The sequence below is a fragment of the Cricetulus griseus genome, chromosome 4 (assembly GCF_003668045.3).
Source record: "Cricetulus griseus strain 17A/GY chromosome 4, alternate assembly CriGri-PICRH-1.0, whole genome shotgun sequence".
In the NCBI taxonomy this organism is placed as follows: domain Eukaryota; kingdom Metazoa; phylum Chordata; class Mammalia; order Rodentia; family Cricetidae; genus Cricetulus; species Cricetulus griseus.
Genome location: NC_048597.1, coordinates 190,616,280 through 190,642,795, shown reverse-complemented (window position 1 = coordinate 190,642,795; position 26,516 = coordinate 190,616,280). Strand labels below are relative to the sequence as shown.

The window sequence follows — 26,516 nt, the reverse complement described above, 5'->3', positions numbered from 1 at the left end:
TGTGTGTGTGTGTGTGTGTGTGTGTGTGTGTGTGTGTGTTCACGAGAACCTCTTCATCCTTTTCACCTCTAGGAATTTTTAAGGGCAGACCTGACAGTCTGAAGCCCTAACTTGGGCCAAGTTTTTGCTCCCAACCTGGCAAGAAATTTCTATGGTGAATAAAACTTGCTCTTGAGTGTTTTGTTGGGATGACCGCTAGGTACCAATACCCTTTCTCTCTCCCCCTCCAGATTGAATGGAAGCCTCCCAGCTTGATGTTGAGAAACCTGGTTAGACAGACAAGCCTGGGAAAGTCATCCCATCCCTGAGCCGGGAGCAGGAGGCTGTCCGAGTTTTCAGTGGCGGCTTGGAGACTAGGAAAGACAGAGGCCCGCCGCGTGCACAGACAGTTAGTTAATGGAAACCCTGTAAATCGGTTTTAAGTGCACCCAGGACAGAGGGGGAAGAAGGTGGAGAGGGTGGTGGATGAGGATGGCACAGAGTGAGGGACAAGGGGTTACCCATCCGCCGCTCTGAAACTAAGAACAGCTTCCTCCCCCCTCCATTGTTCTTAACTTAGAAAAATAAACGCGTTAAAGAAAGTCATCGGGATAGGGAAACCCGAGCCCCTTGCCCGCCCCAAGCGGAGGAGTCCGCGGCCTCCTTTGGCAGGGAACCCGGCTGCGGCTGTCCCCCTCTCTCCCTCCCTCCTCCCCGCCCCCGGAGGGGCATTGCTACTACGGCGATCGCCACCTCACGCCGATGGAATGCTCAAAGTATGCACACGTTCCCAAAAGTAGACCTCCTTCACCGCCGAGTAGCATACATCACCCGTGGCAGCCTTCCACCTTCTCAGGCGTTTCGTAACCGAGTAAACTGAGAGCTGGGAACAGCCCTCTATTAAGTAGCCCGCGGCGCGGAGCCTCTTCCCAGTCGGCGGCGAAGGCGGTCGCCGCAGACGTGTCCCGCCCGCAGCTGCAGTCAGTCCCCCTGCCTCCGCTCCGCGCTCCAGTCGCCACTCCTGGGTGCTCCCGCCACCCTTCCCACGCTCGCGACCGTCAGGTGCTCCCGGAGCGCAGCGCCCTCACCGGCCCAGGGGGTCCCCACACACTGGCTGCTGGACGCCCGCTCCCTCTGTCACCGCCGGCTCAGGTCAGTATTGCTTCTGTGTCTCCCCCTCCACCCCCGCCCCCAACCCCTCGCGGCCCTCCTCAAAGATAACTGGGAAAAGTCGCTTCTTGCTTGCATCTCAACCCGGGCCAGGCGGAGCGCCAGGCAGGGGCCGGTTAGCTTTGGAAGCTATTGATTTGTGTGCCTGAGATACTGAGGCACAAAGGAGGAACTTTGCAATTTCTTTGGAGTTTTGGAGGGAGAAGGAAAGGTGACTTGTTCGGCTCAATTTGTCCATCTGCAGAGGAATACCCCCTATAGACGTTGTCGCTTTCAGTGAAGCGCATGGGCTGCGGAGGTTCCTCTCTATTTTCTGGTGGCTGCAGCTTTGCCAGGGCTGCCGACTTGCAACACGAGCACAAGAAGTTTGCAGGAAAACGAAGTGAAGTTCTGCACACGCGGTGCAGAATTCCTTGGAGGGTCAATGGAAAGCGCTCCAGCGTGGCGAGGCTGGGCGCGAGTGGCATTTCCAGATGCTCCCGGGGAGCGGCCCTGGGCTTCATCATCCCCTGCGTCTAAAGGGTTTGTGAGTTAGGCTGGCTTTTCACAGCTTCTGAGACATCCTTTTGGGTTCTTCCTGAGTGCCTTGGGATTAAGTCCTATCTAGGGCCTGTCATGGTTTGAGATGGTTTCTTCTCCAATCCTTGGGTGTAGAGATAAGAGTGTGAGGAGTCGACGCATTTATAGAGCCATGACAAACCTCAGCCATGCTCCCCTGACCACTTCGGATCTCTGTCAGGCATACTTCCCCACCCCCCAACTCCAAGGTTGGAGTCTTCTAAGGAATCATGGGGAGGAATGGGAGAAAAGAAATGAGACTAAGATCGTCTTTGGCTAGCTAGGGTCAAAGTTGCAGTTATAGAAGAGGTATGTGCCCCCTGGAATCTAGATGGGTCCTTGGAACATATGTGTGCCTGTGGGTGCCTTTGAAAAAAAATTAACTTTAGAGAGTTAAGGAGTTGGCTTCTTCCAGCAAGGGTTGGGGGAGGGGCGAGTTGTCCAGATGGGACCAGTTCCCATAGCGCCCCCACTCCAGGCAGCTGATTCATTTTCATTCATGAGGGGGAAGTGAGGGAAATCCTACTGCCACGTAGGGGCGGCCGCTTTCAGACATCGATGTCTGAGAATGCTCAATGAAGTGTTGCTAAGCACTCCGATAAATGTTTTGGCTAAGAAGGAGAGAGAAGCTTTTCTGTAAAACGTATATGGACGGAATTCTTGGCTGGCTGAGAAGGTTGAGTTATTCATCGGATACCCCAATGAGAGGTGATTCACTCTTGATGCTGAGTCAGGAAACCGATAGGTGGCGCACTCGCCCCAGAAAAACGCACTTCCAAGACTCCCAAGTTTTTGTTCAGCATATTAACAATCCCCCAAAACAGCACATGGATTTTTTTATTTTTTTATTTTTTTGTGGGTGGATTACCACGCTTTAACTTTTCGTGATCCCAATTTCCAACTGCATCCTAAATTTTTGTATCGAGTTGTGGCCTGGTGATGGAAACACCAATGGGCCAGTCATGCATTTTTATTAAAAAAAATTAAAACTAAAGTAGGAAAGGGTTAGAATGTCACAGTTGTTAATTAGGAAAAAAGACATTACTAAAATCCCTTAGATCCTTGAGCTGTGCCAAAATTTTAATCTTGGCTTCATAAAAAGGAGCTCTGGGCAATTTGGCTTGGGTGTTCATCAGACATGTAAAATGCAATTCACACTCAGATGAAGAAAGCGTCCCTAACCCTCGTGCCAAAGATTTGGAAAGGCATGGCTGGAGACTGTCAGTTTCCTTTCTGAAGGAGAGCCCAACCTTTGGCTTATTTTTGGATTCCCAAACACCAGTCCTTCCCCCCACTCCCACCCCCATTTGCCACTAGGCCTATGTGTACATCTATGAATCTTCTAGTTCTGTTTTTGTGTTTGGTCACAGGCACCTTCTCAGTCCAGCTCATTGCTGGTAACTTTTGTTTCTAGATTGGACCTTAGAATATATTAGAACATCCATTCTGCTGATTAAACAGCCACTGTGTGCTGCTGGGAAACTACCAAAGAAGAGTAGGACTCTTTACTAAGGAATTAACCCAGTTGCAAAATCAGGAAAAAGTCATAATAGAACCTTCTCGATTCTGGAGCATATATCAATTGTAAACTTCCAGCATTAAGAACCAGTTAAACACAAAGATGAATTATTGAGGTTTTAAAAATGGAAGAACTTTTAGAAAACAGACAAGGGCATTTTGCTCCCTTCTATTGCTTTGCCTCTTTTTATTACACATTTTAGAGTTGGTTCCCCCTCATTTTTGGTAAAGGGTTTATCAGATGTGAAAACAACATGGTTATCAGAAGAACTGGGTTTCAGTTGTGCCTTGCATATCCCTATGTAACCTATTCCAGATCTTAAAGACTTGCATATTTTTAGTCAGGACAAACTGAAGAAAATAGAATAAGAGAGGTTTATTATTCTTGCCAAATCATCCTGGGACCACTAAAGCACAGTTACCTAAAGAGTTCAGCAGTTAGGAAAAAGCAGCCGAATGAAAACCCCAGCTGGAAGAGACATTTGATTGAGTCAGGGACAAAATGACCTCTAAATTATCCATCACCTGGGCAGGATGAAGCCATGTGGGGTCTGGTTAGGTCTTCACAGGGCACTGGTACCCTGGAGAAGAGTACTCTCTTTAAACTAGAATTCCCTACTAGTTCCCTGATTAGACCTATTAGAAGAACTTGACTTGCTTGGCTCGACAACAGATCCAGTATGTTCTGGGCTGGGCGCTATTGTTAGTAAGTCAAATTTGACTGGGTTCTGGACCATGGTTAGGCTCCTGTCTAACCTGTTCCTGGCCTGCTCAGTCTGGGTTCTGATGGATCGCTGCTTTCTCCTACAGATCCCTTCATGAGGTTGTGAGCTTGAGGTCAAAGCATGCATACCAGGCTTCCCCGAGCGCTGGCCGCCCTGGGCGTGGCCCTACTGCTGTCTTCCATTGAGGCTGAAGGTAAAATGCTTTTACTTCTCTTATGGCAAGTGACACTGAAGAATTCAAGAAAGGAAAAGACTCATCTCTTCTGCTTCTGTTGCTTGCTCTGTTTCCTCTGCACTTCTCCGGTGATTTCTCTTCTCCAGAGAAACGCCCTCCTTCTGAGGTGTGTCCGTTTCCAAGCTTTCAGGTCCAGCTCTTATATTCTGCTTCCCCTATTCTGTACAGTGCTGTGTGGTCTCTTAGCGCTTGCCTGCAGTGTGCTGTCCACACTGCCATCTACACTGCCACCTTCCCGGAGGACCAGTCCCCTGGATAGAGCAACAGCTGCATCCAGCTCTACCAAGAGGATCTTGGAGGGCTGGGTACCAGGAACCTCAGAATATGGACATCCTCACAGGATCAGCAGCTGATCACTTGGGTCGGGACTGAGACCTTGGAGACAACATGAATAAAAGACTCCAACATTGCCCGCTCCGCGCGTCTGGTTTTCTTTCTTTTTTTTTCTTTGAGCAGATTAGGGGAGCCCGATTGGCTATGCAGATTTTCTAGCAAAGGAGCCAGCTGTTAAACTGACTGCCACTTGGGTAGGTGGGTAGGAGTATGAGTGACAAGCAGAAACCAACCCATAGGGGATGCTCTTTTAACCTAGGGACTCTGCTGTTGGTGTTTGGTTCCAAAGTCTCTAAAGCACATGTCCTAGAACAACCCAGCTCAGAGGAGTTGGCTGTGGGTCAGGGTTTCCAGCCTGGAGGCGGCTGTGAGCCGGGCACCCCCTTGGCGTGCTCACCCTTGCTTGGCTCAGGGAGACCTGGCCGCGTCTGACCTCAACGCCTTGGCACTAGGTGACCAGGGACACCACAGTGCAGCTCCAAAATGGCTTCTTGTGACCCTGCCCTCTAGAAAACATCTGTTAAATTTTTAACCTAATTTTATTTTGTTTGGTGCACTTGATGCTTTAATGTCTCATAGTTTATTGAGCAAGCCACTTCTATGTAATAATCTCACCGGCTCTTTTAACTGTCATTTGAGATTTGGCAAACTAATCGTATTCCGAAAGATAAATGGGTTAATCTTAAAAAGTCTTTTTACCCTCTCCAGTTAAAGAAACACCTTTAATGAAGTTAGGGAGCAGACATCTGTAGGATCTGGAAATTCCAGTGGGTTGTACTACTTGTAGAGGGGTAGGGTATGTAGGACTGTTTCTTGACAACCCTGATTTTTTTTTTTTCTTTCTTAATGCTCTACTTCAAAACTGCAGGTACAGAGAATTAATGTTAGGCAAAAAGAGCCTCTCCAAATGTGTAGCACATCTAAGCTCCAGAGACACTTGCTGGCTGGGCTCACTTGATGAGTAAATGTAGAGACTACTCTGGCCTCCTGAAGCAGTAGTCTGATGAGGTGGCCTTTCAGTAATCCTTGCTGTGTCGTCAGTTAGGAAGGAATTTTATTTGAGAAACTTCTGGAAGTACTACTAAAGATATTTTTAGATAACTCACTGAAGTGGCCCGTTTATTGCTCATTAAGAAAGCAGTTCTTTGAAAATAAAAGTTTTGAGAATTCTTAAGTATAGGGTTAGGTTGAAGACAAATGGTAAGTGGAAAACATCAATTCTGAATTGGCTGACCAGCCAGAAAAATACAGTTTCAAAGGACATTAGTACTACTCGCCTTCCTGATTATTTCCATTATTTCTAATGTTTTATTTTTTAACTTTGTATTAGTTTCCACATAGTGAAGTTCTCTCTGCTTTTCTTTCTTCCTTAAGCTCTTGTCTTTTCCTCCCTTAGGTCATATATTTTAATAAGATTTATTTTTGGATTGTCTTATAGTTTGGCAGTGTCAAACAGAAATATGAGTCATAAATAAAAGCCACATATATAATTTAAACATTTTTATAGTCATATAAAAAGGGTACAGGAAAATTGATTTTTATGAAAGGTCTTTTTTTTTTAACCATAATACGATTATTTCAACATGTAATTGATAGAAAAACCATAGGCGACCTCCTCTGTATTTCTGTGTTAAGTTTTGGAAGCTGGATATGTACTTCACACTTGCAACACATTTCACTTTGGACTGGCCACACTTCAAGTGCTTGGTAGCCACATGAGACTGTTTGCTCCTTGTTGGGCAGCTCAGTTCTGGTGTTAACTACCAACTAAGTGGCCCCGGGAGCCTGTGAAGAGCTAACAAAATTTGTGGCCAAAGTCTTTCTGAAGACATTGAGCTAGAAAATAGATTTCTCCCCTCTGAAATCTTTCTGTTGGGGCATTTCAAAATTTCAGCTTGCCCCTCTGTTTGCAGTCTTCTGCTAAGGTAGCCAAGGTTACTTTGCTTTCTTTTGTGTGACTCATATGCTCTTGTAGTTATATGGTTTCTGGCTATTTTTAATTTGCTTTTTTTTATATGCTAGAAACACAGTTTTTATGTTAATTTAAATTATTTTGAAATTTACATTTTTCCTTTTAAAATTCATGATAATTATTTTCCACATTGCTTCTATTTGTATGATGAATTATATTTCCATGCTAGTTTACTGTGTCCTATAGAAATAAAGGCAAAGATTACTTTTTTTTGGCCTTAAGTAACTATTAAATAGATTAGCAGACTTTAAACTTTGTGAGTACTCTGTATGGCCTAGATTGTGTGAATTAGTCTGGAATCATATCAAATGGTAACAGATTTTTAGAAAAGTTAACTTTGCATTAAATGGTTAAAGGTCCCATTCCTTGGGCACTGGATATCTTTTTCCTTTATGTGGGATTTGAGATGGTCACAAACTTTGTAAAATACAGTTTTAATTTTTGCTTTATTTTTAGTTTATAACATATAATAAACAATTATTATCAGTTCATCAGTTATTTTAAGTCATGCCTTTAATGGCCTTGTGTTAGATTAATGGACTAATTTAATGCATATTTCTAAAATTCTATATCTAATGTGCAACAAAACATTCAAACCAGAGAACTTAGATGTCATATATTCTGATTGTTTTATTTTCTAAATGAGGAAGTAAGAGCTCCTCAAGTTGATATTTTTTTAAAATAATGTATTTAATTTTATTTTGTGAATTGGTGTTTTGCCTGCATAGATGTCTGGGTGAGGGTGTTGAATTCCCTGGAACTGGAGTTATAGACAATTGTGAACTGCTATGTGGGTGCTGGGAATTGAACCCTGGTCCTCTGCAAGAGTAGCTAGTGCTCTTAACAGATGAGCCATCTCTCCTGTACCTCAAGTTGATATTTTAGTATAGCTTTTAGACTTCCTTCATCTATAACATATATTATATCCATTGATTCATTTATCCATCCACCCATGCACCCATCCATCAATCCACTCATCCACCTACCCATACAGCCACTTCCACCCACCCACCCATCCATCTATCTACCCCATCCATCCATCTACCCATCCATCCATCCATCCATCCATCCATCCATCCATCTGTAAATTTGCCATGGTTAATTTTTGGATATAGGCTCTTGTTGGGTACTTCAATGGGAAAAGAGGTTGTTTTTCTTTAAAACAAGACACTTGAACAAGTTAAACATCAAGTTCTATAACACATTGATGGTATAGTGGTGAGCATACCTGCCTTTCAAATTCTATCTATATTTGAGTTGCAGATGTCAGTATGCTACACATATACTATTGAGCAGCCAAATTTCTTCTAATAGTGGCTTTTCAGAGAATATAAAATTGTATGTACATATTAACAAGTGTTGAGTCCTAAAGGTGTTTTTTTTTTTTAACTGAAATAGTCCTCCTATTTACATTTACTCTAATGTGGTGGAAAACTATTCAGACCACAAGATAAAATTGTTGTTACCTATAAACAGTGCTGATTTCTTTTGAATTTATTTGTAGAACAAGGATTACAAGGCCTATGGCTAAGTTATTATAAATACAAAAGGAAACAACAAGTAAAATGTCTAAATGTCTGCATGTTATATAGAAGACATTGAACATTTATTACATAGTTTGATCATTCCTACCATGTCCTAAATCCTACCAGTTTGAGTAACAGAGATCTCATCAGAAAGACACTTTCCTGTCACAGTATTTTGATAACAAAAGCATCATGTTTGAGTATGAAATTAAACTGTCAGTTATAAATACTTAAAATTTCATTTCTCCATAATAAGTGCCCAGGTTTTATGAATCAGATTGTTATTTATACTTTCAATTGTTTCCTTTGACTTGACTATGGTGCTTTGCTTCTACAAACCATGTCTAGCTAGTTTAGTGTTTGTACTATGCCAGCATCAGCATTGTTTTCAGGAACACCCAGACTCCATGACAATGTAATGGTGGTTGTGAATTAATGTAAAAAAATTCTCAAATCAATAAAAACACTTATTTGTAATGATTTAAATGGATGTAGGTCATACCCTCACACATACTTCATTATTTTTCTGATGAAAAATCCCAAACTTGGTAACTGAAATGACAACCTTGAAACGTTGTCTATTTGGTAAACTCAATGAGAAGAACAGCAGGGTAAGCTCTGTTTTTCGCATTGATAGGTCATTTTTCCTACTTTCGAATCACGTGTACCACATCTGAGTTCCCATGAGCACCTTAAAAGCCTCTAAAATGTTCAAGACTTTTCCCCCCACAGTCATTTTTTCAGTCTATCTGGAATCCTGGTCACTTGGATATCAACAAGGTGGGCCGCTGCTGACCTTCAGCAGTTTTAACCCTAATGTCAGCTGCTTCAGGTCTATTTCCTCCAAGGTTGGTGGTACTATTTTTCCATGTACTGATTTTTTTAAAAAGCTGCTCAGGCCAGTTGTGTCTGCCTTTGCATTAAATTTGTCCTGAGCCATTGCTATTGGAACAATATTTTATAATGATATTCTTAATACCCATCGTCCTATTAACATCTGTTGCATGTTTGTTACATATACTAAGTGATGACTTCTGCTAAACGTTGCAATATGGTTACAGACAGAAGAATGCTGAATGATTAAACTGTGCATGCAGATTAATAGTCCTAATCTCACTGCCTGTGTATGGATAGTAAGAAAGTAACATTCATTCTTCTACCAATGTAGCCAATAAAAATAAAGACAACTCCTACACGTGGAGGTGGCGGCTTATTAAAGCAGATGTTTGCCTGATCAGTTATGTTTCCTTTAAAAAATGTGCCATGAATGTAAAGACAGCTCTAATCCCTTTAAATTCTGACTTGTTTCTCAGAGCTATTACCGCATTTCGATTGACTTTCATAAAATTCTAAAAGGAGATGGTCACCTCTTAAAACAGAGGTAAACCAACTCACTCACAAGGAATAAGACCTGTAGACTAAGATATTTAAAGAAGAAAATCATCTAGTTATCGAACTTGCTTCAAGTGTAATGATTTTCGAAGCATCGACCATGCACTGACAGTGAGTCAGTACAAGACTGCATGAGGAGGCATTAACATTGTTGCAGAGAATATCATTGTAAAATATTTCAGGAATGTCTTTGTGTAATGACTATTGTACATGGAAGCTTTTGTTCATTGTGGGAAACTAAAAATAAGTCAACATTTCATTGACACATGCATGATGCTGTACAGTTTTGTATGTAAACTGTTCCTTTCTGTACTTCACAGTTATTTCTGTCATCCAAGTTTTTATATGCAGTCATGTCTCCCAATGCTGATCCTTCTTTACTGTTTCCTTCAAGTTTTGTAAATAATTGTCCATAAATATACATTGATGTTGTCTTTTCATAATTAACCATTGTTTTGTAAAGGACCATACCGGCATTTTTTAACTTAAAATGCTACTTCTAGTTTGGAGTATGCCTACTATGAAGGCAATGACCGTGTTGGTTTACACCTTGGGAGCACAGCAAATTGGTGTAAACAGGCAGACTATCAGTTTCATAAACATCTCTAGCATTGCTCATATACTCATACATTATTAACATCTCATTATAATATTTGCCTATATTAATATGAATATATACTTAAATGTATATTTTCTTGTGATACATATTCCAATTTTTATGATTTCATCTTTCCATTCAAATACATTTTTAAAGCCTCTGCCACAGACTGAGATTTCTCAAACAAAATAACAAAGCAACAATGCAGAAATTGAACCCAAACCATCAGTGATTTTCTTTCCACATTATAAAAATGTATGATGTCACTGTTCTAAATTAACGTCCATGGTTGTAAGCAGGTTGTGATTTGGCATGCTTGTTCAAAGTGCACTCAGCATGTATTGAATTTCCTTAATTGTTATGTGAATTGTTTGCATATGTGGTTATTATATGTGATTTCATTGTTCTTGTATCCAAACATGTTTCTATTCTGCTTGATTTTGCTGGCCATTCTTGAATGACCTAGCAACTCAAGAATCAAGTGTTCCGTGCTGTCTTCTGTAATTTGTACACTTTCTGATGTTTTGTCATATCTTGTCAGCTTTTAATTTTATTCTGATCCAACAAGATATCTTTTATATTTGTTGGAAACAAATTTATGCAAAGACAACTTTAGTAAGCTTTGCTCAACACAATTCTTCATTAATCATATTAAGCATTTTTTGACATTGCAAAATGCAACTAATTTCCACTCTCTTTTTGCAGTTGACCCACCTTCCGATTTGAATTTTAAAATTATAGATGAAAATACTGTTCATATGTCATGGGAGAGACCATTTGATCCAATTGTGGGTTACAGAATAACGGTGGACTCTACAACAGGTGAGTTACAAGATGCGAGGTTTTAGGACAGATATCAAGATCATACAGTCTGGTTGCCTAACCTCATATGTGATCACAAGGAGGGCAAGAATGAGCAAGCCAGAGGGATTTGGTTGATGTTATCTGGTATTTGGTAGACTCAGGGCTATAGAGTCCAATCCCAATACTTACTGTAAGCAAAGCAAAGCAAAGCAAAGATGTTCTATTGTGTTATCTATAGTGTTAGCCATAGCTGCCCAAGTGTGAAGAACCGATGTCTAAGAACAGGTGGGAATATAACTGTTTATATTAGTTAAGTGATAAGGAAGTCTTCTTTGGTTGGCAATGAATACGGATATTGTCAATATTGCTAATCACTAGAGCTGTGCTTAGTTATTATCTTTTGGCCTTTAGAATATGAGTGGATTAAAATGCTTTTTCATCAGGGAGTTAAAAAAAAAAGACAGTATAGCTAAAGAACTGAAGAAGGTATAAAAAAACATCACCTTGTGCTGTTCCTTTCTCAGTACATTTGATTAATGGCTTATTTATTTTAAAGAATATTCTAAAGCATCCCAAATAGGGCCTACCCCATTTGTAGATACTGGGAATATGGGCTTCCAATGTTCAAAATGGGCACCACAAAGATCCAATCTAATATATCCCCAATGTCCTCATGTCCCATGGTGCTCTAGCCCACACAGATATGGTGCATGGTGGCCCACAAAGATACCAGGAGCATTTCTCAGAGTTTTGCTATATATGATTTTTTTTTTTTTTGGTTTTTCAAGACAGGGTTTCTCTGTGTAGCTTTGGAGCCTATCCTAGCACTTGCTCTGGAGATCAGGCTGGCCTCCAACTCACAGAGGTCTGCCTGCCTCTGCCTCCCGAGTACTGGGATTAAAGGCGTGCACCACCAATGCCTGGCCTATGCTGTCTTTCTTAATTATGCTTCGTGAAATGTTTAACATAATTGAATTGTTAACAGGCATGCAGTCCATAGGAGTTATCATGCTTTCTGATTGAACTGAGAGTTAAAAGAATCTAGATGGAAGTAAACTGTCGTTATGTAAGCAAATAGTATAAGGTATCATGACACCTATGATACCCAATTCAGTAAGTTCAGAAGACTATTGCTACCTATTAGAGTATGATTCACATTTGAATGTGTTTCTTTCTATCTTTCTGTTTTCTTCTAATTTATAATTTAAAATTAAATCACTTTCTGAGTCATGCCTTATTTATAACATTTTTTAGTATTTCATGTTATAATAAAATGATATATTTTTGGTCTGATTCTAACATACCTTTAATTTAGAAGAATTTTGAGCTTTAAAAAATATTGAAAGTTTCTGGGCATTAGTGGCATTCACCTTTATTCCCAGCATTCGTGATGCAGAGACAGGCGGATCTCTGTGAGTTCGAGGCCAGCCTGGTCTACAGAGAGAGTTCCAGGACAGGTTCCAAAGCAATACAGAGAAACCCTGTCCCAAAAAACCAAAAAAAATAAATGTATTGAATGTGATTGTCAGATAAAGGCAAGATCATTGTAAACATTGGGTGTTCTAAAAATGCAAGGTCTTCTTTATGGAAAACAATAATAATAAAAAAAAACAATGTTTGGATGTCTTGAAAAAGTACATATGGTAAAAGTTTCAGTTTTGGGGTACATTTAGACTTTTTGTAATGTGTTATTCTTGGGAAAGTTTTTCTTGCATTCATATTTTTCTTCTTGCATTTACAGAGGGACCTACTAAAGAATTTACCCTTGCAGCTGGTACCACTGAAACTCTATTATCAGACCTCATTCCTGAAACGGACTATGTGGTGACTATAACTTCCTATGATGAAGTAGAAGAAAGTGTGCCAGTTATAGGGCAGCTGACAAGTAAGAACACATACAAGCTTAAATGCTTTAATAATATTACATCACTTTCTTCCTTCCCTTTTATCCCTCCAGCCCCCGCCCAGTCCCTTTCTCCAACATTTTCCATGTCTTCCCCACTTTCAAATTGATAGCCTCTTTTTCTTTGACTATCACTGTCACAAAGACACGTGTATATGCATTTTGCCAACAATTTTCCACCTTCAATCTCTCATTATGTAGGTAACATCAGCACCACTTTCTATAATCCTTGTTATTAGCGCTTATGAACAATTCATTTGTGCCTTTTAACCTTGGTCTCTGGAAATGGCAGAAGTGTTCCAATGAAAATTATTTGAAACATCAGAATTTTCAAGCAATAATGTAAAGTCTTTTTGAAATACTTCTAACATTTCATTAAAATAATTTATTTGTAAGGAAATCATTGCTTGACATTCTGACAAGCTGGGCAAGATCAAATACATGAAACAAAATATTAAAGAACAATGTTTGTGTTCTATTTTTATTATATATATAATGTATATATATATACATGCATATATTTGGTAATTTCTTTTGTTAATGATGAGCTTTTGACTCAGTTCAAACAGGTGGTCCAACAAAACCAGGGGAGAAGAAACCTGGAAAACCAGAGATACAAAGTGAGTTTCTTCCTATATATATATATTTTTGGCTTGGATTTGTATAAGTTAGGAATATACTGTAGTAGATGTTCTAATTATAAACAAAGCTTGATCATCTTCCCTATACCAATAGCTATAAGCTTTCTTAGGAGGAGTTTAGGGAGGTGAGAGAAATAGGTAACTAAATATTTACAAAACTTGAGTTCTGACCTTCTGGCTAATATATTCTCCTAAGACAAATTATAGCAACAGATGGTGCTTGCAGATATATGGGTAAAGACTGAGATGGTCTTAGTGCTTGAAGCAACTCAACTGCTGTGAAACACACTTTAGTCTACTTGTATATTGAGCTCATCCCTGGGATATTTCTGACAACTTGGCTGATGATGTCAGCTTTCCCAACCTTTCCAGAGTTCCTGCAGCCCATCTCTAAGAAATTGAATTTGTAACCAGATGAAAAGCACTTTTATTTAGTCTCAACTTGGAGGCTGTTAGTCTCCTTGTGTCTGACACCGCTTTGTGTGGCTTGCTAGAGTGAACTCCTAAGGAGTTTCTTGGACTTCTGATTATGCCACTTTGTAAGTTGGATTTATGACCCAGATTGATCATAAAAACATTATAAACACAAAGGCCTCTTTCTCTGGAAAAATTTTCTCTAGATCACTGTTTATCATTCTCTCAGATGTCCAATAATCTAAGATGAAGTTTCTCTTATGCAGTTAGATTAATATTTTCTCCAAACTATCAATATTTATTCTAAATCAAAATATTCTGCCAGATATGGGTTTTAATAGGCTAAAATTGCCCTATTAAACAGCATACAAATTTATTTAAGCATGCAACTCAAAGTTGTCTTGCACAATTTTCCAGGTCCTTTTCCTGCTCCTCCTTGCCAAAATACTTCTTTTATTATCTACCAACTGACTTCAAGGACAAAAACATCTTCAGAAATCCACTAAATTTTGCTTTGCAAATACAGATTTTCATGAAAACCAACTTGCCTCCTTGATCACAGAAGAGGGAGGAGAATGAGCAGTTATGAAAGCACACAGCATTTTAATTCCTTAAGGGTACCATATGGCCATTTGGACTTTTGCATTAACAATATTTCCTCTTTTTGTTTAGCAATGGAAGTCTTAGTTGTCAAATTTGGATACAGAGATAATGAAGACAAGATATTTTTGGCTACTTTGCATGACTATATACATAGACTTACCTTGACTATAAACTTAGACATTTATTTACATTGGAAAATATGACAGACTATTAAAATATTTGCTCTTTTCTTCTACTCAGACTCATCTGCCTGAAAAGCACAGATTGTGTTTATATGTTGATTAATAACAAGGCAGGAGGAGACTCTATTGGTGTTTCTCTTGCGAGTCTCCCAGATGTTTTATGGAATCTTCATTTGCGGAAGAGTAAAGATATAGTTTAGAAAAACAGGCTACCAGTGCATGCGGGTGGGCTGTATTCTCCTGGGCAGTATATATCACATACCTAGTTATTTCTCTGCACAGAATGTCTCACCTAGCAATTTATAGGCATCCAATCCCGTAAGTGGATCTTGATAAGTGCATTGAAACTGCTTCAGTGTTATAAGATTTTATGTTCTCTTACGTGTGTAAATGGAAAATAATGGGTCCAGGCATTATAAGGTATAGAATGATTCAGGAACATTTTTACCATGTTAGCCCATGTTGTTTTTAAAGGTGGACTGACTTAGTCATTTAAAAATATCTTAAATGTGTTTCAGAGTGCTCGGTCAGTGCCTGGACTGATTTAGTCTTTCTTGTGGATGGCTCCTGGAGTGTGGGAAGAAATAATTTCAAGTACATTTTAGACTTCATTGCTGCTCTTGTGTCTGCTTTTGACATTGGGGAGGAGAAGACAAGAGTTGGAGTTGTTCAGTACAGCACAGATACCAGGACTGAATTTAACTTAAATCAGTATTACCGAAGAGATGACCTGCTTGCTGCAATTAAGAAAATACCTTACAAAGGTGGCAACACAATGACAGGTCTGTTTTAGAGATTCCTTTATTGTTTACAATAAATGAAGTGTCTATTTTGAGAAGGAATTAAAAAAAAAACCATTTGATTATATAGTAAGTACCTCTGGAATTAACTCTTAGCCTTTAACTTTGGCAAAATGCGTGAGAACCTGGAGTAAATGAAAATGTTTCTTTTTTCCCTCCAGGGGATGCCATTGATTACTTGGTTAAAAACACTTTCACTGAATCTGCTGGCTCAAGAGCTGGCTTTCCTAAAGTGGCAATTATTATCACGGATGGCAAATCTCAGGACGAAGTGGATATTCCAGCTCGGGAGCTTCGGAATATTGGAGTTGAGGTTTTCTCTCTGGGTAGGTTAAGTCTGACCAGCCATTTTCTCTCTAGATCTCCTTCAGTACACTTACTGAAGCTTAAGAAGATAAAGGTTGATTCCTCAAGGAAGGATGTTGTCAAAAGTGCTTACCGAGTTTATAGGATAGTATTAAGCCAAGCTGCCTTTGAGTAAAACTTCTGCTTATCTATTTCCTTGTAAAACTCTTGTAGCATATGGACTAAGTGAGGTGCTATGAGCATGCTTTGCCAGCTCTCTACTTTTCACAGAACACTCTGCCAGCGATTCTAATAAAGATCCTCCTTGTATTATCATTAAGTGGATTTTCTGCATTTTCTACATTACATAATACTTGAAGCATTCACAGGGCTCCAGCTCATTCAGCACTTTGGAATAAAAAAATATTGTCTTTACAGATGTCAGAGACAAGTGATGACATGATTGAAATGGGGGCTCTTTCTATTAACCATTTGTTTTTCTCTTTAGCTGGTCACTTTGTGTGGAATTATAAAATCCTTTGTCATTGAACATTTGTTCGCCATCTCTCTGTCACTTGTCATCTATCTATTTGAGACAGGCCTCACTAAGTAGGTCTGGCTGTCCTTGAACTCACAGAACTCTTCTGGCCTCTGCCTTGAGTGTGTTGGGATTAAAGGCAGTTGTCAAAGCAGCTCTGGATTTTGACTTAAAAAGGGTTAAAAAATATCTTCAGTTTGAGAATTGGAATTACTGCAAAGGACTTCTTGAAGTTGGTATGTTTCCCATTTTAACATATTCCCACCCTTTTGTTTTCAAGGTATTAAAGCTGCAGATGCAAAAGAACTCAAACAAATTGCATCCACACCTTCCTTGAACCATGTTTTCAATGTGGCCAATTTTGATGCAATTGTGGACATTCAAAATGAGATAATCTCCCAGGTGTGTTCAGGAGTTGATGAGCAACTTGGTGAACTGGTTAGTGGAGAAGAAGGTGAGTGCTTGCTTGTTGAGGGTGTGTAGACACTAGCTTTACAAGTATTCCAGAATCGATATATCTGAACCACACCCTCCAGTGATTGTCCAGTTTGTGAACTCAACTTGTTAATATATTGGTATTATTTCCACCCTCCAGTGGAAAGTTTGGCAAAATATTTAGTCTTCTGTGAAGCTTGTGGACATTTTTTGGGGAGAGGCCAGTTTTTATTAGACTTAGTTTATCTAATACTTTTAACTTTAATTAAAAATTAAAATATAATGATATAACTTCTGCCTTCTTTTTCCTTCCTCCAACCCCCCCACTTTCCTCCTTGCTTCCCTTCAAATTATGGGTTATTTTTCTTTGCTAGTGTGTGTGTGTGTGTGTGTGTGTGTGTGTGTGTGTGTGTGTGTGTGAAGGCATAGATATATTAATACAGACTGTTTAATTATGCTGAATATGTTAGTGTTACCAGTATGTATATGATTTCAAGCATCCACTTGGCATTGGATAAACAGTTAGGGGGCTCACCTCTAGTAAAAGCTACATCTCTCATTTTCAGCATCCCTTAATCGCCTCTAGTTCTTTGTCTAGGGGTGGGGCCTCATGAGATTCCCCTCCTCCATTGATTAGACTTTTATAAAAAAAAACAAAGTCTTTTCGTGTATGTTGTCTACCCTAATCAGGCTTTTCTGGTATTTGCTTTAATTATTTTATATGCAGGCCTAAACATTGGCAGCTTTCAGACACTTACTTTAGCGTTCCAGAACATGAAAGAGTGATAACATTGATAGGAACATTAGTTTATTTCAAAAATTTTCTTCCCCACCAAACTTTTTAGTGTCCTAACTGGAATCCTGTCAGTAGGAATTGGTTGGTTTGTTCATACAGTTGGAATCAGGGAGAGAGGGTAACATAGAACACTTTCTGACATAGACATCATCCATTTGAATAAGGAGACTTGCAGGTCCCATTGTAAAACCTCACAGAGATGCTCTTGATTGTTAATCACCACATTTTTCTTTGTTTGATTTTTGTTTCAGTCATCGAACCTCCCTCAAATCTGGTTGCCACAGATGTCTCATCAAAGTACATTAAGCTGCGCTGGGATCCGTCTCCCAGCGCTGTGACCGGCTATAAAATCCTCCTCACACCAATGGCCGCAGGAGGCCGACATCACGCTTTGAGTGTGGGGCCTCAGACGACCACGCTCAATGTTCGTGATCTCTCAGCTGACACGGAATACCAGATCAGTGTTTCTGCCATGAAGGGACTGACATCCAGTGAGCCCATTTCAGTAATGGAGAAGACTCAGCCAATGAAAGTTCAAGTGGGTAAGTTAGCCATTTGGAATACAACATTAAGGCCTACTAGTTCACACTTCATTTTTTTTTTTTTTTTCCGAGACAGGGCTTTTCTGTGTAGCTTTGGAGCCTGAAACTCGCTCTGTCGACCAGGGTGGTCTCGAACTCACAGAGATCCGCCTGCCTCTGCCTCCCCAGTGCTGGGATTAAAGGCGTGCGCCACCACCGCCCCGCCCAGACTTCATTTTAAACACAGTATTTGCAGTAGTTTTGACTCCATTTATTTGTTTATTTTTGTGATGAATGGGGTCTTTTCTGGAACCTGGAGCTTGTTGTTTAGCCTAGACTGGCTGATTAGCAAGCCCCGCACTTGCCTGTCTCCATACCCGCAGCGTTTCATTACACTTGGTTCTTAGGTGGGTGTCTAGGATACAAACTCAGGTCCTCATGCTTGCTCAGGAAGCCCTTGATGCACCGAGCTGCCTCTCCAGCCCTGCATTAGTTTTTTGTTTGTTTGTTTGTTTTTGTTGCTTTTTAAGAAGTAGACTTACAAAGACACTGAGATATCGATATCTTAATTTTATTATATTTTAGTTCATATTTTTTTATGAATGGATTTTTCTTTCTCTTCACAGAATGTTCACGTGGTGTGGATATAAAAGCTGATATCGTGTTTTTGGTTGATGGTTCCTATAGCATCGGGATTGCAAACTTCGTTAAAGTTAGAGCCTTTTTGGAAGTTCTTGCAAAAAGTTTTGAGATCTCACCAAACAGGGTACAGATAAGCCTGGTCCAATACAGCAGAGACCCTCACACTGAGTTCACATTGAAGGAATTTAACAGAGTTGAAGATATAATCAAAGCAATAAACACCTTCCCCTACAGGGGAGGATCCACAAACACAGGCAAAGCAATGACTTATGTCAGAGAGAAAATATTTGTGCCTAACAAAGGATCAAGAAGTAATGTCCCGAAGGTCATGATTCTCATCACTGATGGGAAGTCATCGGATGCTTTCAGAGACCCTGCTATAAAACTCAGAAATTCGGATGTGGAGATCTTCGCAGTAGGCGTGAAGGATGCTGTTCGCTCTGAGTTGGAAGCCATTGCCTCTCCTCCTCCAGAGACCCATGTGTTCACAGTGGAGGATTTTGATGCCTTTCAGAGGATATCGTTTGAACTCACCCAGTCTATCTGTCTTAGAATTGAGCAAGAGTTGGCAGCTATAAAGAAGAAAGGTTGGTAGATTTTGGAAAGTAAAAGTTATTTCCCTGTGAACAAAGCTTCCCAATTCTAAAACTATGGGTAGGAAGGAGTCTTCATTGATTCATTGGAAACCTCCCATTGCTATTGAAAACCATCGAACTTAGTGTATTTGGGTCTGACACATAACTTTCTCCTGGGTATGCATATCATTTCATTATTGGTGAAGAAATTTGTTTACTTAAAGAGTCAAGAGATTTCCCTCCCTAGATCCCTGGGGGAGTTCAGGACCTAGCTCCATTAAACTATTGGTCATAGCCCATTACACAACCACTTACTGAGTTTCTACCGTGTAGCTATAGCTCCAGGTCCTTTGAACCCAAATCAACTAAAACAGCCCTTCTGTGCATTCTCTTTCCTTGTTTGGGGCATGATACCTCACACTGGGAGTTCTCTAGGTTTTCTTTTTGATTTGTTTAAATTCTGCTTTCCAGTGTTTAAACCCCCTTTCTAAACCTTCCTTAAGTTTTCTAGTATATGCCACTTTTACACACTTGGCTTTTTTTGTAAGTAACTTTATACTTTTTTTTTTTTATCTTTCCTGCTTATATGTCCCCCAAGGACAATGTGCATTAAGCATTGTCTCTTCTTTTTTTTTTCTTTTTTTTTATTAGAAAGAAAATTATTTTACATGTCAGTCTCAGGTTCCTCTCCCTCCCCTCTTACCCTGCCCCGCCAACTAATGCCCTACCCTTCCCATAACCTTTCTGCTCTCTAGGAAGGGTGAGGCCTTCCATAGGGGGGTCTTCAAAGTCTGTTATATTCTTTGGGATAGGGCCTAGACCAGCTCCCTTGTGTCTAGGCTCAGAGAGTATGCCCTCATGTGGGATGGGCTCCTAAAGTCCATTTCTATGGTAGCAATAAATACTGAAGAAGCCCCGTAGATTTCCAAGGTCTCCTAACTGACACCCACATTCAGGGGGTCTGGATCAGTCCCATGCTGGTTTCCTAGCTATCATTGCATAGCCTTCATCCAGCAGCTGGTGGAAATAGAAGCAGACACCCACAGCTAAACCTTGAACTGAACTGAAATCCAGATGCAGAGAAGGAGGACTGATGAGCAAAGGGGTCCAGACCAGGCTGGTGAAACCCATGGAAACAGCTGACCTGAACAAGCATTGTCTCTTCTTATGACCAGTTTAATGCATGATCAGTTTAATAAGGATTCTTTAAGAAATCTTTCTCTTGTATATTTATGTGTGTGTGTGTGTGTGTGTGTGTGTGTGTGTGTGTGTGTGTGTGTGTGTGTGTCCTTGACTTCCACCTTCTTCAAGAGAGTCTGTTCACTGCTGTGTATGTCAGGCTGAGCTCTCTTATTCCAGCCTCTCTTCTTGCTGTGGAAGCACTGGGCTTAGAGAGGAACCACATTGCACCCAGCTCTAGGTGGATTTGGGGGGTTCAAGTTCAGTATCCTCACACTTGCATGGCAAGTGCTTTCCCCACCGAGGCACCTTCCCAGTTATTATCATTATTCATTTGCCAGAAAATTCCTTAGCTTTACTTTGAAATATCTGCCTACCTGTCACTAAGGGTTAATATTCAAGTACCAGGATGATTGGGAAAGTTGTCATGGTTCATTTAAAACCTGCTACTGTTTAAATACACACGTGTGGGGGGACATTTATTCTATTACTGCTTTGTCTTGAGAAGCTCAGAATTCAAGTTCCATTTCAATTAATTGCTTCCTTTGTATAATATAATCACTGTTTTGGATAACCAAAGGGAATGACCTGGACTTCCTCTTAAGAAGGAGGCCTTTTCTCAGTGGTCACGTGCTTGGGTCTCAATGACTCTCCTCCTGAATGAATATCAACATTTTCAGAAGCACAGAGTCAAGAAGTCTATTTTTATTTCATAGACATAAAAAATTTAAACTTATTGTTTTGTTTTTAAACAGCTTATGTGCCACCGAAGGATCTGAGGTTTACTCAGGTGACTTCTAATAGTTTCAAAGCCGAATGGTCTCCTGCTGGAGAAAATGTTTTTTCCTATCATGTCACATACAAAGATGCTACTGGGAATGATGAGGTCACAGTGGTGGAGCCAGCTTCGAGCACCAGTGTTGTTCTCAGCAACCTGAAACCAGAGACCCTGTACTTGGTAAATGTGACTGCAGAGTATGAAGATGGCTTCAGTATTCCCGTAGCTGGAGAGGAGACCACAGCTGAAGGTACAGTGGGTTTCTTTCACGTTTTCCCAAAACCTTGTAATTCACTAGATGGCCAAGTTATAGCATGAGTAAACCACCTGCTTTTAGTACATGTTAATAAAATGAAAACAAACAAACCCCATTCAGCCATTCCAACCATCTTTAGGTGCACATTTCAACTGCATGAAGTATTTTGACCTTGTACAGACTACATCACTTCCATCCATGTGCAGAATGTGTGTAACCAGAACTGCAGTGGTTCTCCATTTCCCAATGCCCTGCTCCTGGACTGTCGTCCTACTTTATGTTTCTTTGATTATTTTAAGCCCTTACCCAATGTAATCATGTGATGTTTGTCCCTTTGTTGGACTTCTTCCACCAACTGTAGTTCCTCATCCATGTTGCAGCCTATATCAGAGTTTATTTATTTATTTATTGAGACAGGGTCTCACTGCGTAGCCTTGGTTGACCTTAATTTGCTGTTTAAAGTTGCCTAAATTTGAACACACAGAGATCTGCCTGCCTCTGACTCCTGAGTGATTGGGTTGCCATGCTTGGGCAGAATTTCATTTCTTTTTAAGGGTGAACGTTATCTCATTGAACGAATATACCATGTTCTGTTTATTCATCTATTCAGGTTGCTCCCACTTTTAACCATTGTGAATAATGCTGCTGGGACCTGAGTGGATTAATTCTACTGCTGTTTGATATGTGTCATCTTTACTGTTTAGAGCGGAATACCTTTTGGCATAATTAATTTCATTTGATATTTAGTCTGGCCAAGAAAAAAATTTTGTCAAGTACTCTTCACATGGAGACAGTGATTATTCTAAGAGATGTGGATTCCCTTCCCTGTTTTGACTGGGTGGGAGGGAAAGAATCCAAAAGGCATCATGAGAATTTAAGATGTAGAGAGATGTACTTGCAGATAGATCCTGTGCACATTAGGGAATATCTTTGTCTCTAAAACATTTTTCAAGGAAGATTGACTTTTTTTTTGTATATAGTTATGACTGTAGGCAAATTAAAGTATCTAACACATCTTTTTGTGAGTGTTTCTATAACTTAGATATTTGTACTAAAGATGTTTCTGCTTTTTTGTTGATTGCTTACACTGCTTACCACAGCTCAAGAAAAAACTTGAGTCTTTAAAAACGGAAGGTGAAGCAGTCTGCCTAGTTGCTGAATTTCATTCTCCTATTTACTTCAAAATCTCCTGGTACAAATAGACACACTGTTTGTACTGATGGTTTCACAATCTTCCAGAACACTAAGGTTTGAGGGGCTGCCATGCTGAGTGGCTTTATTTGAGGCCTCTCTTTAAGAAGAAGAGAACAAGTACAAATTTTCTGTAGAAAGAGGTAGAAGGCACATATGACTATTAGTCATTTTAGGACACTATTCTTGAAATGAAACACTTTATTAAAAAACAGTTGTGTTATCTGTACTTGCTTTTATTTTCATTCTTTTAATAGGCTGAAAAACTACCTTGCTTGCAAATATATTAATATTGTTTGCTTTTGGCCATGGGAACTGTTTTCCCCTGTAATGTTACTTACAGAGATCTTTTTATTACAACTTTTTTTTTCATAAAAATAAATGTACTATATTCCCATTTTCTCTCTCAAAAAAAGAAGAAGGGAAGGAAGTTTTGAGTTGAGCCCAATGTATTCATATGTACTTAAGTTTTTAGATATTGGGCTGCCATAGAAGAGCTTGATACCTATCAGCTTTACTGCTTTTCACTAAATTTCAAAATTTAAAGTTTTGTTTGTAAATAGTCAAGTTTTAACATTTAACAGCTTAATTAAGCTGGTGGTTTTTGAGCTCTTACTAGGTATCATATGCTATTCTAAATATTTCCCATGGATTATCTTATCCAGGCACTGCAATAATCTAACAAGTAGTTATGTTTAGCTGCTGAACAATCTACGGCTAAAATTATACATCCATTAAGCCAGGATTCACAGCTATTAGTCATTCTGCTTTGTTTTGACTAATTTGATTTTTTTTCTTGATGTGCTTAATGAGTCATAGGTAAAGTTTGCCAACTAGAACTTCTTCCCTTCCTCCCTCTCTCCCTTCCTTCCTTCCTTTCTTCTTTCTCTTTCTTTCCTTTATTTTTTAGGGGAGGGTCAGGGTCTCACTATTTTGCCCTGGCTGGCCTGGAACTGGCTATACACACCAAACTGGCCTTTAACTGACAGAGATCCACTTGCTTCTGCCTTCTGAGTGCTGGGATTAAGCTATGCAATCACCCACCCTACACATTTCTCTTACTTATGGATTTTTTCTTTCTTTTTACTGTCTTGAGTGATTTGTGTATTGATTTTTTCAAACTTTGATTTATTCATTTTACTCTTATGAATTTGGGTGTATTTCCTGCATATATGTGTACCATGTGTGTGCAGTGCCCTCAGAGGCCAGACGAGGGTGTTGGATACCTTGAAACTGGAACAACAGATAGTTGTGAGTGGCAATGTGGGTAGTGGGACCCAATCTGGGTCCTCTGGAGCCAGAAGCAGCCATACTTTCAACCACTGAGCCATCTCTCTAGCCCCATGATGTGCTGACACTTTAAGTAAACTTCTAATACTGTTTGTTGGTCACATACAACCACATTACACTACTGTTTCACCCCAGTGAATTGAGAACATGATGACTTTGAGCTCATCATTATTGAATGTGTTGTCCATATGGACAGTCTTTCTTCTTGAGCATGTTTAGCAAACATAAAGTCCAATGATGTTCTCATTTGGCTTCTTACTGGAAAATTTAATTGATGACCCTAAGTCTGTGGGATTCACATTGCAATTCAACTTTGAGATTTATATTTAATGATATTCAATATGTGCTTATCACATTCTTCTGATAAGTTTTTTCCTCTATAGTACAGTTTTTCCTCTATAGTAAATGACCATACAAATAAGAAATTATTTGCAAAATGGTTTCAGAATCTGGCTAAATGAATGTTGTAACCAGAATGCTTGTAAATAAAACTGATCTTGGAATTTAGTTTGAAAAATACTATAATTAATGTTCAAAGGCTAGCTTTTTTGTATTCACACAAAATCAGCTAGCTTTTAAAAAATATGCATTTTTTAATTTCAGTAAAAGGAGTACCACGAAACCTGAAGGTGACAGATGAGACTACAGACAGTTTTAAAATTACCTGGTCTCAGGCTCCAGGGAGAGTCTTAAGGTATCGAATCATATACAGACCAGTTTCTGGTGGAGAAAGCAAAGAAGTCAGTACCCCAGCCAATCAGAGGAGGAAAACACTGGAGAACCTGACACCAGACACAAAGTATGAAATATCTGTAATTCCTGAATATTCCTCTGGACCTGGCTCTCCACTGACAGGAAATGCAGCCACTGAAGAAGGTAAAGGAAACATACTGATCACCTGGAAACAACACTCATTACCTAGTTCCATTTGTAGGAAAGCTTTAAGGAAAATATTTGATGTGGAAGATTCTAATGACAGATTTTACACATTTTTTCCCCCTTTGAGGCATGTATGTAGCCCAGGCTATCCTCAAACCTGTGATCTTTCTATCTTATCCTCCTAAGTGCTGAGATTGCAGGAGTGTGCTAATGTGTCTGGCTTTTATGGAAGATTTTAATTTGCATAAACACAGAAAAGGAACTGGATGTTGTTTGCTCATTGTTTACTATTGTGTAGGATCCTATTTAGCAATGCTTATATGTTATTAGTGAGCTGTATATATAGTCATTACATAGGATGTAAATTTGAATATAACACACATATAAAAAATCGGTGTTTTCAAGTCATTTTTACTAAGTAATGACTTTTGATACTGTCATCTTTTTTTAAATGAAGTTAGAGGGAATCCAAGAGACTTAAGAGTTTCTGACGCTACGACATCAACTCTAAAGTTGTCTTGGAGTGGGGCACCAGGAAAAGTGAAGCAGTATCTTGTCACGTACACACCAGCAGCAGGAGGTGAAACTCAAGAGGTTACTGTGGACGGAGATACAACCAACACGGTGTTGAGGCGATTGAAGGAAGGGACACAATACGACTTATCTGTGACAGCACTGTATGCATCTGGGGCTGGAGAAGCCCTTTCTGGTAAAGGAACAACACTTGAAGGTAATTAATGTCCTGTGTCCTGGCAAATCTTGAGCCTGTGTGTAATTCAGCATGAAGAAACTGGAAGGGCTTCTAGGGAATGAAATCTTGAATATGGTATTTTTTTTCCTTAATGGAATGTGTATTTAAAATGAATACTATAAAATGGCCTATTATACATAGGTCGAGAGAGTACAAGGAGCTGATATAAAACTGTGGGCTGATGCAATGAATAAAATGGCAATATTCAAGGGAAGGGACTTGGGAAACATGTACATTTGAGGAGCTTTCAGAGGGCTTATGGTCATGGCTCCATTCTCTAGGTCTGTATGGGAGCTACTCTCTGACTTTAGTTATGCCCTTCTGGTAAAGCATTCATAATTGCTTAAGGAATATGACACTATACTATAGGCTCCTATGTTTATAATATTTTATCACTATATTCTACATTTGTGAATCGATAATTAGCAAAAAGTTAATCTGAAGTACATGATGAGTGCAAAACAATAAAGCAAAACAGTGGAGTTGGGCAAAGTACCCAACCTTAGTTGGATCCAGGAGTTTCTAGTGTGTAGGTGCTGTAACTGGCAGTGGCAAGGCCTGTGAGAGCTAGTTTGGATTGTAAAAAAAATGTTTTGGTCAAGAATTGAAAACAAATAAGAAAAGATTAAATGCTAGCAATCAAGTGTCTAATCCCAATAATCAATAGAATCCATTCTTGGCAGAGGTTTTAAATAAAATAGTAAATACCAGTAATAAAGTAAAGTACTGATTCCAGGCATTGGTGGCACATGCCTTTAATCTCAGCACTCAGGAGGCAGAGGCAGGCGGATCTCTGTGAGTTCGAGACCAGCCTAGTCTACAGAGCGAGTTCTAGGACAGGCTCCAAAGCTACATAGAGAAACCCTGTCTCGAAAACAAAACAAAACAAAAGTAACTGATTACCAGAACACTGGCTATGTCACTTATCTGTGTGACCTGCAGGGAATCCTTTGTTCCCTCCTTCAGTGTCAGTTTGCCTCTTACAGAGGGATAGTCCTTTCCCTTTCTTCCTTCTAGGGTGACTAGGGAGCTCAACGGGGAGAAGGC

The 26,516-nt window shown here is 39.7% G+C and overlaps 1 protein-coding gene across 3 annotated transcripts in view; it reads left to right on the top strand.

Moving 5' to 3' along the window:
- Positions 1 to 668: 668 nt before the first annotated feature.
- Col12a1 (collagen type XII alpha 1 chain) overlaps positions 669 to 26,516 on the top strand; it is a 111,639-nt gene continuing 85,791 nt past the window's right edge. Inside the window, exons 1-13 of one of the 3 annotated variants that reach the window (XM_027411075.2) lie at positions 669 to 1,131; positions 4,036 to 4,143; positions 10,712 to 10,828; positions 12,552 to 12,695; positions 13,274 to 13,333; positions 15,072 to 15,335; positions 15,515 to 15,679; positions 16,457 to 16,630; positions 17,659 to 17,949; positions 18,555 to 19,157; positions 21,080 to 21,352; positions 24,443 to 24,715; positions 25,176 to 25,448. In XM_027411075.2, coding sequence (XP_027266876.1) covers positions 4,071 to 4,143; positions 10,712 to 10,828; positions 12,552 to 12,695; positions 13,274 to 13,333; positions 15,072 to 15,335; positions 15,515 to 15,679; positions 16,457 to 16,630; positions 17,659 to 17,949; positions 18,555 to 19,157; positions 21,080 to 21,352; positions 24,443 to 24,715; positions 25,176 to 25,448 — 2,710 coding nt within the window. In that variant the 5' untranslated portion in view covers positions 669 to 1,131; positions 4,036 to 4,070. The remainder of the gene's footprint in view (positions 1,132 to 4,035; positions 4,144 to 10,711; positions 10,829 to 12,551; positions 12,696 to 13,273; positions 13,334 to 15,071; positions 15,336 to 15,514; positions 15,680 to 16,456; positions 16,631 to 17,658; positions 17,950 to 18,554; positions 19,158 to 21,079; positions 21,353 to 24,442; positions 24,716 to 25,175; positions 25,449 to 26,516) is intronic. The other 2 variants (XM_027411073.2, XM_027411074.2) reach the window with 2 other exon arrangements.